The sequence below is a fragment of the Alligator mississippiensis genome, chromosome 10 (assembly GCF_030867095.1).
Source record: "Alligator mississippiensis isolate rAllMis1 chromosome 10, rAllMis1, whole genome shotgun sequence".
Taxonomy (NCBI): domain Eukaryota; kingdom Metazoa; phylum Chordata; order Crocodylia; family Alligatoridae; genus Alligator; species Alligator mississippiensis.
The window spans coordinates 21,814,109-21,835,459 of record NC_081833.1 but is presented as its reverse complement, the minus strand read 5'-3'; the positions used below and the strand labels follow the sequence as shown (position 1 = coordinate 21,835,459).

The window sequence follows — 21,351 nt, the reverse complement described above, 5'->3', positions numbered from 1 at the left end:
GCCTGTGCGGGGCCCCCTTAACACCGGGCAGGGCCTGTGGGACCCCCCTCAAAAGCAGGGCATGGTCTGGGGTCTCCCCCGCGCCCGAGGAGGGGGAGTCTCCGTGCTTCTCCCGAGAAACAGGGGGAGCCACCAGCACCAGACCCTGCGGCCGCTCCACCCAGCTCCACGGGCCCGGGGCAGTCGCCCCGATTCGCCGTGCCCTGGGGACGGCCCTGCCCGTACCACAGATGGGGAACCGCTGGCATAGCGGTTGAAGCAGAGCTTGGGAGGCAAGAGACTCGAGTAATAATCTTGCTCTGCTGGCAATTGTAGCCGGGCCTTACGCTAGCAAAATCAAGAGGCTTCCTGTCTTCAGCGGGAGCAAGATCAGGCCTGGTGTCACTTCCAGCAAGCGGCTCCACCTGCCTGGGCCTCAGCTTTCCCGTCTGTAAAACGGGAGCCGACGGGCGCAGAAGCAACCCGACAAACACCGCTCTGCACCGGTCCCTCCGCCTTTCCCCCCGTCCTGGGGAGATGAACAGATCATCGCCCCAAGGGCCCAAGTCAAGCTCTCTCAAACGCGGCGGCTTGGACGTGTCCCGCGGGCCTGCGGCTGGGGCCCAGCAACCTCCCCGGCCGGCCCGCGGGCAGCCGCCGCCGCCGCCGCCGCCGCCCCACACCACTCGGGCGCGGCGCGGGGCGGGGCGGGGCGGGGCGGGGCGGGTTGCCGGGCAACGCAGGACGCGGCGGCGGCGGGAGGGGAGGGGAGCGGAGCGGCCCGGCCCGGCGCGGCCCCCCTGCCCAGGCCTGTACACATGCAGGCGCGAGCTGGTGCAGGCCCGTGCCAGGGGCACCCTGGGCCGCACAGCCTGGTCCAGGCCTGACCCGTGCCCTTGGCAGTGCTGCGCAGAGGCAGGCTCCTGTGTTGGGTTCAGCCCAGGGGCCAGGCCGCAGCCCCCTGTTGTGGCGCTGAGGGGCCCCGACCCGCCTGCAGCGTTAGGGAGAGGGCGAGGAGCCGATGAGCAGCAGGGGCAGGATGCCTGGGAACACGAAGACGCTGGACCCTCGCTATTTCGTGCTCATCAAGCCGCTGCCCAATCCCACGCAGAAAGGCGTAAAGGTGCGGGCCAGGAGCAGCACCGCGTACCGGCGCTGGGAGCCCAGGCGGGAGGACGTGTTCTGGGAGAACTACCACCGACGGCACCAGCAGCTCACTCGGCAAGGCTACTGGACCCCCAGCTGGAAACCCTACCAGGAGCTCGGGGAAATGCTCTACCTAGAACCAAAGAAACTCACCCTCTACTACTTGGGACAGCTCCCTCAGGTAGGCTTTCCTCTCCCGCTCTGTTTTCCGTTATTTCCCATTTTTGGTTTTCAGTAGACGCGAGAAGAGCATCGTACTGTAATTAAATTGCGGAGATGCATTCCCATAGAAAAGAACAGTCAATTTCTGTTTAAGGAACAAGAAGGGAGTCTGCAGCAAGGCGCCGCGCTGGCCGATGAATCGATAATTCCGATGTGATAGAATGAATAATGGCAGCGCGGAACATCTGTACAAACGAAGCCAAACGTAGCGCTCTGACCTTTTGTGTTGCAGATTGAGAACCGAGAAGAGAGGTATTTAGAGTTGAAAGTTTTAGTACTTACTGTTTTAACAGAGCGGAGGAATTAGACAAATGAGAGTGAAACTTAGAGAAGGGGGAATGCACTCTTTTGTGGGATGGGTAATCAGATCACCCCTGAAAAAGGAAGGAAAGGAAACAAACAGAAGAGGCAATATATAAGAGTGAGAAAAAAGTGGTTGCACAGAGAACAGGAGTCATCAAAGAAATGATGGGTTTATAGTGTCAGACTCACTCTGCCCATCCTTTGGGCTGGATCTGGGCTGCAGTCCATACATTTGATACCCCTGATCTATAGAATAGGCAGTGGGTTAGGAACTGAGTGTAAAAGGGACATCTCAGAATTGGAAACAAGGTGATGGGTCAAAGAGTGAAAAACATTATCAAAGAGGGTGGTGTGAAAGCCCTTGTATCAGTTAAAGTTATTTCATGTTATGAACTGTAAGTGTATTGGAGTTCACAAAGTCAACTATTGTTAACTGGATCTGCTGTTACATTTAATACCCATTTAAGTATTACTTCATCATAGTCCCCTTGCTGTTAGATATTGTGTAAGTGGGTAGAGCTCTACCATGGGTCTTCATTACTGTCTGATTTAATGACAAAAAAATTAGTTTGCTTGGTTGCACCTGAGATGAAATTATAAAATCCTGTTTGTTAGCTTTAGGATTGCTGCCTCATGCCAGAAAATTTGTCTCCCTTATGTTCATGCTCTCATCCAAGGGAAGTAACTCCACCTGTTGTGTGAATAAGCCTGAATACTCTTCTACTTCTGCACCCCAGTAACTGTAATGCGGGCCTTGATTTCAACTGAGCTGTACTTTCTAAAGTGGTACCCAGGAGGCAGTTGTTTGCATCTGCCATGGAAATCAGTAGTGGTGTGGTAGAAGGGAGGAAAACAGAGGAGAGACTAATCACCCACTGCAGAGGAGATTCTGACTATTCGCTGCTTAATTCTCTGCAGTGAATGTATGTTGGATGAACTTTCAGAGATATAAAGACTTCCATTCACTGTTTAAAGCTTTCAAACAGGCACTGGTTCCCATGCATTATTTTTCTAACTTTCTGACATGTGATCATCTTCCCCTATTAGGTCAAAGGTATGGTTCTATGGGTACATGGGTGTACTACCAATATAGCCATCATCTTTGACCTCTGAAAACCCTTTCTTCTGAACCTACAAATACCTTTAAAGGTTGATCTTTCCATTACAATGTGGAAGTCAGTGGAAATTTTGCACAGGATATGGGCATTATAAAGGGAGATATTGAAATTGAGTTTGAATACTGGTATTTGAGATTTAAGTCAAATTAGCAGGTTAAAAATGTATACTTTCTGCAAAAATGAGCTTGATCTGGGTCAGGTCTGTATTAAAAATACAGTGTATGACTGTAACTTAAGTTGGAGATTTTCTAAGCTCATGGGGGAATTAACTGCCCAACTCTTTTATTATTGTGGGATTTGTGTGGCTAAACCCCCTAGTCAGCTTTGTAAATCTCAACCAAATTTATGTAATAAAATATGATTTTACTTTAAAAGACCAAACCTACCTTACCATAGCACTACGCTGGAATATTTTTATGATTCACTATATATTCAGAGTACTATACCTTACCATTTCAACCACTGGGTGAGTAAACTGTAGAATTCTAGAAGTGAAAAATATAATCTTTTTGACTACATTTGCAATACGGGCCTTCCAAAAGTTAGCCTTTGATTAGCCTATGAAGAATAGCAATACTGAGTAATAGTGAAGTCTAAACAGAATAGTCAGAAGATTAGAGCCCTCTGTGAGTTGAATTAGACCTGGGCTGGAGTTCTTCTGTAAATTAGCATCTGTTGACAAACACTCTTTCTTAAATGGAAAATCTCCCAAAAAGAACTAAAAAATGATTGAGAACCTATTAGGACATGATTACATAGGAAGATGTGAACATGAGTATAATGATCATTAGCTAATTACACATTTAGAGTATTATTTAAGTGCCTGGTGATAATAAGCATATGATATTAGCCAACAAATAGGCCCCCCAAAAGCTGTATCTTTATTGCTTATTTCTGTGTTGTTATTAAGTAAATCTGTTATCACTGGAAATTAACAATCAGTATTTGAATGCCTGACTGTTGTATTTTGGAAGATCTGCTGTGGTGATGTAAGTAATTGGAACACAGCATCTATCTTGCAATGAGAACAGAAAGCAATGCCAGCCGGTCAGACAAAGGAATTCCATCCCACTGCAATCCTTTGAAACCAACACTTCTGTGCTGCAACCAGTAACAGTGACAGAAGAGGTTCAAAATGTTTCGTATTTGTGTGAGAGGCAAGGATTTTTTTTCATGATATCTTTTTATTCAATTAATTGTATTGTTGGAAGAGTTGTTGGACAAGGTGTCAGGCATCAACTGTACTTCCTCAGGTCACTTTTATTTGTGATAAGATGACCTGAGGAAGCCTGCTTTTCCTCAGGCCAATAAAGTGTCTATTATCTGAGGACAGTTGGGTGGCTCACTTTGCAATGGTGTTTCTATCTGCAGAAGTTGAAATTTCCTAGTATGTCAGTACGCTCCTCTTCTCATCCTTCAACCAGCGCCATCAGTGTCTTCAACAGTGTTTACTACACTGATTTTTTTTTTTTTTACTTTTGTTCTCAGTTTTTTGCCCCTGTCCACTCTAGCAATATCTTGATGCAGCTAAGCAGGCCATTCATGCCATACAAAACAGCAGGATTGAGTTGCTTCTCTCCTACCTGGTGCCCTAGCTTTTTAAAATTCTTTGCATGACTCCCCTTGGCATGTACCATCCTGCATTTTACCCACAGTGAGTCTGTACCTAAATGCTAAAAGTCAACCCTTTAAGCATCCATTACATATAATTGAAAGTTACTTGATTTGGGTTGAGTTTCTTTTTTTTTTCTCTCTCTCAAAGGTCGGGCACACACTATGCAGACGACACTGATTCATTGTAAGTCAAAGAATGTTACTTTGCAGACCGCGTTTTTGATTTCCTAAGTGTTCAGAGCAGTGTGTTAAAGGTCTTTTTCTGATTCCTTGGTGTAACAGTGCATGGTGATATTAGTCACCTTTATCATGTTCATATAGTTTCTTTTTCCATAATTGCTGTGACAAATTCATTTGCAAAACCTCTGGGGTGGCTTGTTGACTTTTTACATAAAAGCAGGTGGCCTTTTTGACCAAGCCCTAAACAATCCAATTCTACAAAATGCTCTGTATCATTAATGTCCCAGTTGCTCTGTACTTGTGATAAGAGTCTGTTCTGTAATTGTGTGCTTTTAGGTAAATAGGTCACTAGATAAGATTGATAACAGCATCAGCAATGAAATGTTTTAAACTAAAACTGGAGAAGAAAACAGCAATTGTGTTGGCTAGAAATTACCCTGGCATTATTCACATCGCTGTAGTTAAAGATCTGTCAAGGTTTTCAATATGAATCCTCATTTTTAGAGAACTAAAAAGGACTAAAACTTCTATTGCAAAAATATTCTATTCCAGACTGAAGTTTAAGGACAAATTACAGCCGTTCCAGCATAGATAGGCTAAGGCAAAGAGGTAACGCAAGGAGCTTTTTCCTTTTAGTCCACACTTTCAAAGGGCAATCATAATTCAACTACCCTGCTGAAGAGAGCTGTTGAGGCAAGGCAAGTGGCTCTTATTCTTCCAGTTAGCACTAGTAGATCCAGCACGCTTGGGGAGAACACTTACTAATGCCACGAGCTGATCACCTTCACCATCCGCTGAAAAGCTGGCAAGTCAGTCAGCAACACGGAAGTCATTGACTTCAGGAAAGCCAACTTTGACAAGCTCAGGAGGCTTGTCAGTGAGGCCCTAAGGGACCATGACCGCAGGGAGAGGGGAGCTCAAGAAGAGTGGTTGCTCCTCAAGGGAGCGATCCTCAATGCACAAACTAAGTCTATTCCATCTCGGAGGAAAGGCAGCAAGAGGGCACAGCAGCCCCCCTGGCTCGCCAGGGACCTAGCAGACCTCCTGAGGCTAAAAAGAAAGACCTACAAAGGATGGAGGATGGGAGTCACCTCCAAAGAGGATTATTCAGCACTGGTCCGGTCCTGTAAGAAGCATACTAGGAAAGCCAAGGCTGCAACTGAACTCCAACTAGCTTTGAGTATCAAGGACAATAAAAAGTCCTTTTTCAGATGTGTGGGGAGCCGGAGGAAAAGCAGGGGCAACTTTGGACCCCTGCTGAACCACATGGGGCAACTGACAACTGACGCCCAGGAAAACGCCAACCTATTAAATAGGTACTTTGCGTCGGTCTTTCATCAGTCCCATGGGACGCCCATGCCCGCTACGGGACAGGGAAGTCCAGGTGAGGGTGATCCCCTGCCCTCCATTAATGTTGACTTCGTGAAGGAACATCTTGAGAAGCTGGATACCTTCAAGTCAGCCGGCCCTGACAATCTTCACCCCAGGGTAGCCCAGCCTCTAGCACGGATCTTTGAAAATTCTTGGCGCTCTGGTGCAGTGCCTGAAGACTGGAAGAAGGCCAATGTGGTGCCTATCTTCAAGAAAGGGAGGAAAGTGGATCCGGCTAACTATAGGCCCATTAGCTTGACTTCTATCCCAGGGAAGATCTTAGAAAAGTTTATTAAAGAGGCCATCCTTAATGGACTGGCCGACGCCAACATCTTAAGGGATAGCCAGCATGGGTTTGTTGCGGGTAGGTATTGCTCGACCAATCTCATTTCCTTCTATGACCAGGTGACCTATCACCTGGACAAGGGAGAGGAGATTGATGCCATATATCTTGACTTCAAAAAAGCCTTTGATCTGGTTTCCCATGATCACCTCTTGGAGAAACTGGCCAATTGTCGCCTTGGGTCCTCCACGATACACTGGCTGGAAAATTGGCTCCGTGGTCGGACCCAGAGGGTAGTAATTGATGGAAGTCACTCATCATGGTGTCCTGTGACCAGTGGGGTCCCCCAAGGCTCTGTCCTTGGACCCATACTGTTCAACATCTTCATTAATGATGTGGACACTGGAGTCAGAAGCGGACTGGCCAAGTTCGCCGATGACACCAAACTTTGGGGCAAAGCATCCACACCAGAAGACAGGCGGGTGATCCAGGCTGACCTGGACAGGCTCAGCAACTGGGCGGAAGAGAATCTGATGGTGTTCAATGCCAATAAATGCAAGGTTCTCCACCTTGGGAAGAAAAACCCGTAGCATCCTTATAGGCTCGGCAGTGCTATGTTGGCTAGCACTATGGAAGAAAGAGACTTGGGGGTCATCACTGACCACAAGATGAACATGAGCCTGCAATGCGATGCTGCGGCTAGTAAAGCAACCAAAACGCTGGCTTGCATCCATAGATGCTTCTCAAGCAAATCCCGGGACGTCATTCTCCCCTTGTACTCGGCCTTAGTGAGGCCGCAGCTGGAGTACTGCGTCCAGTTTTGGGCTCCACAATTCAAAAAGGATGTGGAGAAGCTTGAGAGAGTCCAGAGAAGAGCCACGCGCATGATCAGAGGTCAGGGAAGCAGACCCTACAATGACAGGCTGAGAGCCCTGGGGCTCTTTAGCCTGGAAAAGCACAGGCTCAGGGGTGATCTGATGGCCACCTATAAGTTTATCAGGGGTGACCACTAGTATCTGGGGGAACGTTTGTTCACCAGAGCGCCCCAAGGGATGACGACTAGGTTGAATGGTCATAAACTACTACAAGACCGTTTCAGGCTGGACATAAGGAAGAATTTCTTTACTGTCCGAGCCCCCAAGGTCTGGAACAGCCTGCCACCGGAGGTGGTTCAAGCGCCTACATTGAACACCTTCAAGAGCAAACTGGATGCTTATCTTGCTGGGATCCTATGACCCCAGCTGATGTCCTGCCCTTTGGGAGGGGGGCTGGACTCGATGATCTTCCGAGGTCCCTTCCAGCCCTAATGTCTATGAAATCTATGAAATCAAGCACTTTGTGAAATAAGTAGTCAAACGAAGTACCTCGCCACACCTCTGTCCAATACCTAGAAGGTATTATGGCCTAGCCCAGTGGTTCTGAACCTGTTTAGACTCAAAGCATCCCTTGTTCAGTCTAGGGCACCCCTCAGGAGTCTTGAGGCACCTGTTAGAAAATGCCAGCTGTAAGTTTTCACTCATTTTTTTTACTATAGATAAATAATAGAGCAATTCTTCTGTTGCAAAGAGCTTGGAAAGACCACAAAAGGTCAGAAAGCTTTTAACAGTATGGATTCCTGTTTAAAATCTCTTGGTTTATCTTGTGAATCATGTTTCCACACCTAAGAGTGCTGACATTCGATGGCATCTCACAGAACCTTTGAAAGAATCTCAAGGCACCCCAGGATGCCATGGCACCCTGGTTAAATTGTTCAGTTGTACTGTTTAGATACAAACTCATAATTTTAAAAATCTATATTTTTACAGATGGGTTTAAAAAATGGATTTTTAAAAATAGGTTAATAAATCAAAGGAAAAGAATTGGCCCATGTGTCTACTTATATTAAGATCCAAATGCAAAACACAGCACTCACTCCAGTGAATGAAGCTTCAGACAGATTCTTCTTTACTCTCCTGTCTCTCATGCAGCACTTTATAACATAGGTGACCTACCTGCAATGTGCTGAGGTCTCCTATTAATGGTAAGCACCTATAACTGACTGAAAGCTATAGGAATTGATGGCATTCGTGGTGTTAAGTACAGGTGGTTGAAATGTCATATTGACTGAAATTCTCCAACAAAAATGAAGGAAGATAAATATGTTTTTCTTACCATCTTCCAAAATTATTAATAAGGCAGCTGGCTTTATGGGTGAAAACCTACAATATACCAATAAAGTATTCCTAAATATTTTCTGAAACATGTTTCTATAATGTAAATATATTAACACATGGGAACATGACCTCTATATAGGATAGAGAGAGAGAAAAGGAAATGCATAATGATACAAGTTTTGGAAACCACTGCTCACAAGTAGCAAAGTATTGATGGAAAGGGTAATTGAAATCATTCTGAATGCTTGGCCGTGTATTTGAGCAGATTATTAGCTGGAAAAATGGGCCCTCCTCAGCATCCAGACAGGGCCTGGCAGGAGTGGACAAGAGTGTTTGCAGGTTAACATGACATGAGAGTAAGAACTTTAAGAATGAATGTATTAACAGAAGCATTTTTTTCTGTAAGGATTAATTCAACATATGCTTGAGAAGCTTCATTTGGCTCATGCTTCTTCATGTAGTACTACTCTAGATCCACAGTTATAAGATGAATAATTTGTGGAGTACAGTACTCCTGTGAATGGCTGCTCCAGAGTTACTTTGCTGTACGCACCTTTAACTTTTTTCTTTACCCAATATTGCTCCTGTATGCCCTTGGGTGTTTTGAAGGAACAATTGCCTAAGAATCGAGATGCTGTAACATTATTCAGATACCTCAAAATGCCTACAGAGTTGAAACTGCATTGTATGCACCATATACAGACTGGAGTCAAATCCAAAGGCCATTTACATGAGAAAAGGGTGATTTCTGTTTATATAATGCAAAAGCTCCCATTGCTAGACCTGATGGGGCTTAAACCTGACACTGGTACAGAACTAATAACAATCACTTTGGCCTTATACAGACATTCAGTTTCTTGTGGGAGAGTTGCTGCTTTCCAAGAGAATCCACAAGTGTACAGATATTCAGACATTTCTTCTAGGGTAAAAATGGCTACTCCAGGAAAAAAAACAACCTGGGAACAACAGGGATTAAATCAGTCCCAGGAGAGTTTCTCCTGGAAAAGTGAATGGATTTTTTAAAATAGATTAATAAATCAAAGGAAAAGAATTGGCCCATGCGTCTACTTATATTAAGATCCAAATGCAAAGCATGGCACTCACTCCAGTGAATGCGGCGGCTTGACTCAGAAGAGAACATAGACCTTTAGCATCCCCCTCTCCCCATACTTATATACCCATTTTAATTATATGGAAATCTCCGCAAAGGAAGCAGTGTGCACTGAAGGTATTAAAGTATTTCAAACATTTCTTGATGTATATCCAGCAGGTCTCTCAGGGGCAGGTCTCTCAGGGGCAGGCCTCCCCCCAAGGAAGACAGTGTGTTGCTCGCTGGACTCTGTTGCTCTAGCACATGCCCCCTTAGCAATCCCCACATTGTGCTGTACGGAAACCTAGGCTGATCATGGGCAGTCTGGGTCAGCCAGTCAGGGCTGCCCTACTGTGCACTGCTGCCGTCTGTTGCCAGGCAGACTAAGGAAGCCTGCAGAGCATGCTGAGGTATGTATACAAGTGCCTCCCCCTGTCAGCAATGTAAACTCTCCACTCTCCAGGACCTCATCATTTAAATATCTGTACATATGGCTCTGGGTAAGTCACTCTACCAGGAGAACAAACCTGGGAGAATTCTCCCACATTATTTGAATGTGTATGTACACAGTCTTTGACTACAAGGTAACTTTTAAGGGAAATTTCTAAGGAAAGTAGAAATGATTTCTGTGGTGTATAGTTTTATGGTGATTTTTGCTTTCTAAAATGACAGCTGCTTACAGGAACTCAGAAATTTGGAATGTTAGGACTCCTCCAGAATAGGTGAGAAAAGTAGAAGATACAGAAAAGACTATCAGTGGATTGATAAGTGCACTTGATCACCTAACTATCACCAAAACATATGAGAGATTAGTTGCACATAATGTAAAACAAAAGAGCAGTTGCAAGCACAATTACACTATGATTACAATTTTAGAGTTCATAGTGTCACGTCATAAGAGAGATTTTACTGCTTACAATGTAAATGAAAGGGTACATCATCTTATGCCCCTGAGAGACCTGCTGGATATACATCAAGAAATGTTTGAAATACTTTAATACCTTCAGTGCACACGGCTTCCTTTGCAGAGCTTTCCATATAATTAAAATGGGTATATAAGTATGCCCAACTTGGGTTTCCATGGAGACTTCTGTGCTTAATTAACATAGCAGGATTTTTCAGATAGTTTGTCTTTGCTCTGGCTAACCTCTGCTTGTTCCCTTTTTATTTTTGGTGTGTAAAATTTAAACTGTTCAATTTTTTTCTTTTGGCATTAATCAGATAAATGTTATATTTTCTCTAAAAGAACATAGAAAAATAACTCGTCTGTTCAGTGATGGAAGAACATAACTGTGGCAGTTAGTCCAATAACTTTTCCTACAAGCTTCATAACCTCCACTGATAACTTTTATGAGTGAACCCTTGACATGATAATCAGCAGAGAAGACAAAATCCATGCACGCTCCTCATCTGAGGTGACATTGTAGGTTTGCTTTTAATCATGAAAGCTAGTGTGCCCCATTAACACTTCCTCTATTTACCAAGATCACATACAGCAGCAAGGAATTAAGAATTTTTACTAACTATTGTATATGAATGGCACTGACCTCTATGGATGGAGTCTGACTTGCTGAAATATTTGTGCTTTTGTTGCTGTGTTGTATTACCATAAAGCAGGCATGTCAGTCATATGGCTTGTGGGCTGAAGCCAGCCCATGGAGCCACTCTACCTAGTCTAGCAGGACAGTTGAAGTTGCTGAGCGTGGCCTGCCATTGGGCCCTTTGGCCCTGTGGGCTATGGCCAATGGTGGTGAAAAGCTCACTGGTGCCACCACCCCCAGAACGCTTCCATGGACCCTCTGGTGGACCCTCATTTCCAGACCCATTGCTACTGCTGGATTCCCAGCACTGCCAGACCTACTGCTGCAGTGACCATGGCAGCTGCCCCCTCCCCTCCCCCCCTGCCCCTGGGATGGATTGGACCTTCAAGGAGCCTCACAATCTGGATCCCACCCCGGGCTCCAAATGAGTTCAACACCACTTCCATAAATTGTACTCACAATTCTTCTCAAAGTTAAAACTGCATGTGTTCAAAAGCCACTGTGTAGCCCAGTGGTCTCCAAGCTTTTCAGGTCAGAGATCACTTTGGTAATTTAAAAAGGAACCAAACATCTATGCCCCCCACCCCTCCCCCCCAAGCAGGTAAGTCTGTGGCTAGGGGAATGGGGAGAGCAGAGGGGAAATGGCTGTGGGGGGGAACAGGGCAGATCAAGGCCCCAACCCTAGCCCCACTCCCTCCCTCACCACTGGGGCCTCAATCTGCACCCCCTGAATGGCGGGGAGGTAGGGAACAGGGCAGAGGCAGGCCCTGAACACCCAGAGTGCAGCTTGGGATGGAGCTGTAAGCAGCTCATCGGGGAGGGGGGCGTGGGGAGGGGGAGCACGCAGCCCTGGAAGGCATGGAGGGGTGCGTGCCCCCGGATCTGCTAGCAGGGCAAGGTGGCACTGGCTCTTCCTGGCCAGGCTGCAGCAGTGACACTGACAGTGAGGCCGGGGGGTATAGCCCCCCCTCCCAACTGCCCCTCCCAGCACCAGCATGGGCCAGGCCCTGTGAGAACAGCCCAGTGCAGTCTGCTCCCCTCCTCCCCACCCCCCCCGCCCACAAGGACCTGGGGGTTGATGGGCATGGGGGAGGGTGGGCTGCAGCTGCAAGCTGGAAGACTGTGCCAAGCTGTTCTCAGCAAGCCTGACCCGTGCTTGTGCTTGGGGTGGGCGGTGCTGGCACTGGACGTGGTTGGCACCCATGTGCTCACTCCCAGCACCACCACTGCAGCCTGGCCAAGAAGGGCCAGCACCATCCCGGCTCCAGCTGGCAACCCGCCTCGCCCCCACCCTGTCAGCAGATCCAGAGGAACGCTTTCCCCAGTGCCCTCCCGAGTTGTGTGTCCCCCCTCCCCACGTCCCACACCTTGCGCTGGCTGTGCAGGGCCTGCCCCTACCTCTGCCTCACTCCCTACCTCAGAGCTGCTGCAGCTGCTGGTACTGCCCCACTTTTGAGGGGGGCATGTGTCCCCCTGATCTGTATGCAGCAGAGCCAGCTGCCACTGTGAGCTGGGCTTTGTGCCCCGAGCCTGACTGCACGTGCCCCCCGGGCCGCTGCCCCTTCCCTCCCCCACCTGCTGGGCTGGGGGAGGTGAGCATGCATGCACACATGTGCTCAGCCCCCCCCAGCCTAGGATCGACTTCAAGAGGCTCCAGGATCCACTGGTCAATCAAGATCGACCTGTTGGTGACCATTGATGTGGCCAATGAAAATGACATAATGACATTTTATCTGACCAAAAACTGACAAGCACAAACATTACAATGCTTGAAAATGGATTGTTAGTGTGATTCAACTGTGTGTCCAATGCCAAATACAATCCTTCATCACCATCATCCACCCATTTTACACACCCTACTTAAGCTTAACTTTGTTTATTACTGTAGTGGTGCTAAGTTGTTGTATGTAAGGTGTTGCTATTCATTAAATGTTTAATAAAAGTGTGGAGGCATATCTTCTCCAGGTATGTAATGGAAGTGGTAGAAAGGAAGACTGTGAATAATTTGATTGTAGAGCTTGAGAGAGGGACACAGATTTTGGAGATTTTGGAGTGAAGGGCTAGAAAGGAGTCAAAAGGAATATTAAGACTGTGTTTAGGTGATAGAAAAGATAGTGATATTGTCAGCAATGACAGGATGGGACGAGAGTATTTGACTTCATGGGTAAAAATAAGTAGAAGGCCAGGTAGATTTATACCTTTAAAACTGGCCAAAATTTGTGCTATATATTAGGAGTGTGCAAAGCGGGCAGTATTTGGTTCGGATTTGGATTCGGCCCAATTTGGGGACAGTGACTTGATTCTCTGATTCAGTTCACTGTCCCAATTTGATTCGGTTGAATCTGAATCTGAAGATTCAATTCTGATTCAGAGAATCAACAATTTGGCCATAGACACAGCTTTATGTCTTTATATGTACCTCAAGGTACCAGGCACAGCTTCTGAACGCTGAGATGTTGGGGCAGATGGAGTGTCCCATGTGAAATACTTCCGGTTCACTTCCAGGTCTGCCACCGAGCGCATGGGGGACCCCCTACACTCCTGTAGCTCAGCGATCAGCCACAGGGGAACCCTGGGTGCCCCCCCAGACCCAGGAGACACCAGTTGCCAAGTCGGGGGGGGGGAGGGGTTCCCTGTGCACTCCACAGCAGACCTGGAAGTGGACCAGAAATGCTCGGTCTACCTCCAAGCATGCAGGTACTCCCCACGTGCTCCTATGGGACGCTCCATCTGCCCCACCCCCTCAGCATTCACAAGCCACGCCTGGTACCTTGAGGTATGTAGAAAAAACATACAATGCTGTGTCTCTGGCCGAATCATCGAATCTCTCCAAATTGATTTGGAGGCTTCTGATTTGATTCGGAGAAATTAATGGGTCTCCAGATTCAATTCAGATTCGGAGATTTGGCTGAATCTCCTCCAAATCGAATCAGCAACCAGAGCTTCACACAGCCCTACTATATATGTATCTATTTTGGTTAGTCTATAAGGTTGGAAATCTGTGCTACCTTCCATTTGATTTCAGACTAACATAGCTAATTATGTCTCTGCTCGTGGGAAAAATAAGTTCAGTTTAAATGTAATTTTTTTAATTTACAGATGAGACTACATTGTAACATCTCTTTCTGGCACCCTCAACATATATACTACATCAGATCAGATTCTCTAAACTTTTTTAAAACTGTATTACTGTTTGGATTTACTGATTTAGATGCATCCCCCCTTATTACATATAAAGTCTATATTAAATTACATGTATTTACATTTTAAAGTCAAACAACTGAAGATTAAGAAATGCAAGAGTTAGGTTCCCTGCTTGTCTTAATTTAGTTCCTCATGCATCCAGCTTGTGCACTATATAGGAAGAGGTCTTGGAAAGAAATACCATGCTTACTCACATTCTACAATCACCTTTTCCCCAAAAATTAACATTCCAAAATTGGAGGACATGTCTTAGGTGGGGAAGTTGATTTTCTGACCAGAATAAAAGCTCAGAGATGCTGTAAGATGCAAGAAGCTTCTGCTTCTTTTCCTTCTCTTCCATTCAGCAGCCATATGGAAGGAAGAGCAGATTGGGCAGGGAAGCCGGGTGAAGGTGCAGGGGTATAGTTATACCCTGCTTTGATTCCTGCTTAAACTTTCCCAAAGTTTAAAACCAGCTGCCTAGCAACAGCAGTGGCATTTCTACGCATGCAGTGCTAATGGAGTCAACTGACTTCATAACTTAATATTATATCTATCTGAGTTTCTGTTAATTGCACTTCACTCCACAGGTGCTAATGACCGTGTCCCTTTTTTAATGGTCTTTATGTTCCACTAATCATGCTAGCCTTTCTTCACCAATTTTGCTAGCTATTAGCTATTTTTGGTCTCTCTTCTCCTGTTTCACAACTCTGAAGACTCTTGCTCTTTTCAACATCGAGTCATAAGGCAGACCTGATGATCTGTTCAGGTCCCTCTTGACCCTAGCTACTATGAAACTATGAGTCCAGCCTTCAGCAGAAGTTAAAGTTCTAGCTTTTGGTTGAGCAACCAAGAGCTGCTGACAGTTTAGCTGTGAAAGGGTTAAACCTCTAGCTTTTTCCTGAGCAGGAAATGGAGGGTGAAAGAGATGAAGTTTAGGCTCTGTCTCTGCCTTCCACAAAAAAGGTGTATGTCTTGTTTGAGGAATGTGGTATGCGAGAAAATATAGCAATGCATAATCATATAATTAAAGAGTGTATTGTAATATCCGTGCACAAAGGAACAGAATTAAACTTGTGAACGTATTCATAAACCTGGCATTTCCTGATTGCTGAGTGCTTGATTAGGTAACCTAAATAATTTTCTGCTAACATCCTTTATTTGTACGTATCTTCTACATTGTTTTTAAAGGACAAAAGGTAAAGTCAGTTTTTGTTATGTACAAGTGTCACAACAACCTTAAAAGAGAATAACAACACTGACATTAAATGGATTATTTAGCTCAAAAGATGGAGACCTGTACTTTTGAAATGAGGTTTGAGTTTTATTTTTCATTCTATGTAAGTTTGATTAATCTTGCAACTGTGGTGTGCATTGTTCATGTGCATGTACGCAATATAAATTCTTAGTAGTCATCCTCTGCAGTCATTCTAGAAGAGGAGTATCAACCTCTTAATGGTGAAGTAGCTGGCTTTATTATTAATCGTGACACTTAATACTTTCCCTATTCACATTGCTCAGCATCAATTAATTCATACAATCTAGGGAAATAGGTGAGAAAATGTTATCACCAGTTTACATAGGGAGAAACTGAATAAAAAAGTGATGCATCTTTCCCATAGCAAACTAGAGTTATAATTTAGGATTTCCCAGTTTCCCAACTCTCATTTATTTCTCCAGATGAAATGGATTTGTCTTTTAGATGTAAACCTTCAAAGAGGTTATCTAACAGTTAAAAAGTTTAAATGTTAAACCGGGGTATAGACAGAACAGAAGCAAGTAGTGTGCTCAGAAATTATGTTGTTATAACAAAGTGCAATCTTTCTTTAAGAATGGTTGATTGACTTTTGAATATAAATACTAGATTTTAGGTGGTCCATCTACTTGAGCTTAACTTGAGAATAAGAGATGCTCCATAAAAATAAAGGGTTTATGATCAGCAAATTGTTTGACATATCTCTGGAACACCAGCTAACCAGTAGGGTCCACACAATCTCCATGCTATTAAATTCAAAACAATCTAATCAGTTTCAAAAGTTCAATTTCTATTCCTAAAGGCTGCTTCCATAATGAATTAAGGGAAGCATATCAAATGTAATAATACATTGTTATTAAAGTCTTAGTAAACTTGCCAAATGTCAGACTGCTGGTACGGTCATGGTGCATTACACTTGTGTGATTACAGCTTGAATTGTCATTATAGCGAATTGCATTGCTCACCTAGGTTTGGGAATTGATCTGGAATATCGTGCCTGAGGCAGGAAAGAAGTGCATTACAAAGGTGACACTTTGCGGTGAATTTTCAAAACATTAGATTTTTAACAGATTTAGTGTTTCTCCTAAGCAGAGCATAAAACAACGCTTCAGGATACGTGGCAAGAACAGCCTGTTCTGTGTTTTACCAGAACTACCTCCTCTGCTGGCCAGCCATTGGCTGCTAGAGTGACATTTGCTTCCAGAGTTGGAAGAATTAAGTCCTATAACTTATAGGAAAGAATAGGAACTATGGGGAAATAACTGGTGTTCATACCCGTTCTTTGATGTTTCTAGCATATATAAGGAAAGCATTTTCTTAATCAAAGCAAGTCTCTGAACCTGGACTGTTTAATAAGTTTACATCAATACCAAATAGCACAAAATTTGCCTGGGGTTTATGTTTTACTTTAAATTTAAAGCTCAAAACATGATCATCACAGAGGTTGTGCAGAGCACCTTTAGTGCGCTCTGCGCCGGCTTAATTTCTTTGTATCAAATCATGTTAAGTTTCACATGGTTTTCCAATGAAATGAGATGAAACTCTGCTGCTTCATCTGACTCCCAGGAAAGATTATAGATTCAAAATTGAAACTAAAAGGAAAACTCAGGGGTGAAAGAACCTGAAGAACTGTTTCAAAGAAATGAGAAGCAAGGACTTTTGTAGGTGATCTGTTATTGGCCCTACTTCATGGTTGGTCCAATAAGATATCACCCACAAAAACCCTTGTCTCTTGTAATTTGTGGACCATCACAGCTGCAACATCACTTCAACACTATCTCAAAGAAAATCACTGCACAAAAATGTTTTCATGCTTTCTGTAAACAGCTGAGTTTCACCCAGTCGTACTTGACCCACAATACCAGCAGGCTGTTTCTTATGATTCTCTTAATTGTATCACCGTGTTTCATTAAGTCATGTCCACTACAAATTCAGTTAATAGGGACTGGAGAAGAGATTGTTTTATATCACTCCTGTTATCCAACCTATAATTGATTTGTACAAGTTACTTACCATATTTACTCAAATATAGGACAAATTTCCCCCACAGTTGGCATGGGGAAAAAAGCCCCTTGGCTTATGATTGCATACAGGAAAATCTCAAAAAGCAGGCCAGCCAAGCCAAATCTCAAGCAAGCCAAAAGCAGCATGTGCTTAGCAGTGGGAACCAGCTATGAAATTGATTAAATGGAGCCAACACTGAGCATGACTATAAAACACATGGCCCATGACCCACATTGGGCAAATATTATTTTACTAAATATCTTACTCAAAGCCAAATCAGTTTTGAATTCTATTGGGTGAAGCCCAATATGTCAAGTTCTAAAATTTGACTTAGCAGAGCTATGTTCCCTGTTATCAGTCTAGGGCTTAAGATACTCTCAAAAATCCATGGCAGGCATCCTACATGCAAGCCCGAGGCTTAGAAGCATTGGAACTCAAGGATGCCCACAGTCTTGCTTGGTCTTAACCAAATGACCAAGAAGGTAGGCTAGTTAGTATAACCCATCTGAACAATACATATACAAGTGCCGATTAAATGCAGTCGTCTTCACTGATGACTTTTTTTCAAGTCACGGTAAGCCACAACATTGCATACAGTTCACTCAGAATCCCTCTGCCATGCCCTCTCTTGGCCTGGCATTTATAATTAGTGTGACTCCACCTTCCATGAGGCGAAACTGGACCAGATTGCCCTGCACCTCATCTGCATATATATTTTTGGAGTATTCCAGGATTTGTGACAAGAACTCCCAGTTCCAGTCATGAGTGGTAGCTAATTAGCATATGGATCCTTTGTGGGAGCTTTGTGGTTTATACACCCATACTGAGCAGTGCTGAGTTGTGGGGTCAACGTGGAGAGCGGGGCCACACTGATCATAGTTTCATACATGTTAGGTGTCTGTACTTAGTAATTAAAAATGCCTCGACACAGCAGAATTCTTAGCACGATGCAAGTACTCGGTGCAAGGGATTCCTCGCTACGGCGGGAAAAGCCTTGGTGCAGTGATCAGCTCCCGCCAAAACTAGCAGCTGCACTGTTTGGATGCATGCTACCGATTCGCTCATTGTAAATTATTCATACCCGGTGGCTAGCAATTGGCTCACTAGCCATATAAAAGCTTGGGTAGTTTCCGCCCAAGTCGGAGAACTCCGTGTGGACGTTGGGAACGAGTTCCTCGTGTACCTTGGAGCAAAATTGGAGGCCTGATCAACCACCAACCACTCCCCGTGGCCGACCATCCCGACGTACCCCGCACCCTGCATGCTTGGAAAACATCGGTGTGCCACCCGGTTTCTTTCTTTTGTTTGTAACCTGTACGGAGCGTGCCTACACTGTGTGCATTGACGCAAGTCCCTGTACGCCAGTTTGTAAGTAATGTTCTTTTCAATTCAACCAGTACGCGTTTGTGCCTAATTCCACTCCATTGGTGCGGCCCCATTCCGGCTATACTCGGCCCCCATGTTAGGGTCAGAAGGAACCTCAATAGATCATTGAGTCCAACCCCTTGTCTTGGGTAGGAAAGAGCACTGGGGTCATATGACCCCAGCCAGGTGCTTGTCCAATCTCCTCTTGAAGACCCCAATGTAGGGGAGAGCACCACCTCCCTTGGAAGCCCATTCCAGATTCTGGCAGCCCTTGCCATAAAGATAAACATATGCTCCAGGCTGAGAGAAGGTGACAGAGGGATTCTGGGTGAACTGCATGCAATGTTGTGACTCACCATGGCTTGAAATGCTGTTGACTCTGGTGGGGTCCAGCCCAGGGAACAGTATGGGAAATCATAAACCCTTTGGGTTTTGAGCTAATGTGATACATAGTCTATACTTTTGTTCCTGGTTCTATAAGGTAAATAATTTTAAAGCTATTGCATCAGAAAAAAATGTACCCTTTATTTATATATTTCTGTGCATGTGGAGTCCAGTGCTGCTAAAGTCTCAGTATAATCATTTTAATTTATTAATAAGCAAATGAGAATGAACAGTTTCAGTAGTTAAATAGCTGACGTGTTAGTGCTATTTCTACAATTCTTGTTTGTCTAAATAAAAAATTGCCCAAATTTTTCTTATTGTGTACTGCCTTCCAGGTTTACCAGCTGCCTGCATACCTCTAACAGCATACGTTTTATATTTTAACACATTAAGTGCCAATTATTATTATAATTAAAATTAAATCTGCCATTACATAATTTCTTTCACGTACCCCCAAGATATGTCTTGGGTACCCCCAAAGGTACATGTACCACAGTTTGGGGACCCCTGGTCTAAATCACACAACGTTTATGAGCAACTAATGTTGAATTTCATGTAATGTGTGTTTTAAAACACTCTTGCTATGTCATGGGTAGAGGATGTTGATGAGGCAACATTTTGAAAATGAGGGAATTTAGCATATAGCCTGTGTAGATTGCGGGGAAGGAGGGAGCAAAGGGCTATCTGGCCTCCCAGATTTATTTCCCTGATGTAGAAGTGGGAGGGGACAAATTCAAGGCAAACCTCCAATAATTAAATTCTATATGTGGAAAGTTATAACAAATGTATATATTTTCCATATATAGAGTTTAATTATTGGGGGGGTTGTCTTATAATCGGGATCATCTTCTAGTCAAATAAATATGACATTTATTAATACTCAGAGTTGGTAGTGGCAAATAATATCAGTAGCACAGAAGATAATGCAGTACTAGAATGGTAGATTTTTTGTTAAAGATATATTAAATTATTTTCTTTTGTGTTCCTCACCATAATATGTTGGCAGCTCCAGCTTCCAAAGGAACAAGATAAATTGACTTACTGATGTACTTCATTTCTAGAGTAATACTTTTGAATGTAAGATGCTTCTATGCAAAGCTTCTCTCAGGCATCTGCTGGATACCATAGGTCCTCTGAAAGCAGAGGTTGGAAGTAAACCATCTCAATTTTGGCTCCTCGCTATGCTGTAGGGAGAGACTGTTTGTCTAGCTGTATGTGACACATTCAAGCTTGAGATGGAGAAGCAGTGTGGCCTCACTGACAGAGCATGGGATTGAGACCTGAGCAACCTCTGTTTTACTCCTGGACCTCCACTGACCACCAAGTTGCATGTGGGCATGTCACTCACTGCTCTGTGCCTTACCCCACTGTGACAGGAACCCTGTATGGTAGAACAAAGGGATTGTATGGTTGACCTAACTAAGCAACTGAGGATCCATGGTGTTACAGTGTTTAATGAAATTACCCAAGGGAGGGATACAAAGATACAAAAATGTTGAGAGAACACATCAGGTTTAATAAATGATGTCTCCCAATATTGAATTTAATCAAAGGCTGTGTAGCAGGGCACTAAGATGTTCCTTTAAGGGCTGAAGCAGCCTGGCCGGGGAGCCCTGCAGGCTAGGCAAAGCTCCACAGCTAAAGGTTGCCTGAGCAACAGCCTAATGGGGTAATTGGACAGCACCTGCAGGTGGTCAGATGAGTGGAAGGAGGCAGGGCCCTGGGGACATATAAGCTCAGTATGACAGAGTACCTTTGTTGCCAGTCACTTTAAGGGCTATGAGTGACAGCAGGGCAGCCCTGATGAGGCGGTCACATGACCCAGTAAGGGCCATGTGATTGGAGGAGAGAGCTGAGCAGACTCCATTTAGTTCAGGCACTCAGGGCTGAGCCAGCAGTCTGCTGCTGGCAATCGGGAAGGCATCACCCAGCTGAGTGGCTACTCAGGAATACCTTGGAGGTAATGGCAGGAGCTATGGGGATGGTGGGAAGCTCCTGGTCCTGGGTATGACTTGAAACTGCACTGTGCTGGGGAAGGATGGCTTGGTGGGGCTGCCTGTGGTGGGGCAGCTCTCCAGAAATGTCAGGTCAATTGCCTCCCCTGTGAAAGGTGGGTAGGGGCACCTTATAACCCCAGCCCCACTACCCAGTGGTTATAGA

The 21,351-nt window shown here is 44.8% G+C and overlaps 1 protein-coding gene across 3 annotated transcripts in view; it reads left to right on the top strand.

The window, feature by feature from the left end:
* The first annotated feature begins 748 nt into the window (after window positions 1-748).
* CCDC60 (coiled-coil domain containing 60) overlaps window positions 749-21,351 on the top strand; it is a 150,194-nt gene continuing 129,591 nt past the window's right edge. Inside the window, exon 1 of one of the 3 annotated variants that reach the window (XM_019493766.2) lies at window positions 749-1,306. In XM_019493766.2, coding sequence (XP_019349311.1) covers window positions 1,001-1,306 — 306 coding nt within the window. In that variant the 5' untranslated portion in view covers window positions 749-1,000. The remainder of the gene's footprint in view (window positions 1,307-21,351) is intronic. The other 2 variants (XM_014593638.3, XM_014593639.3) reach the window with 2 other exon arrangements.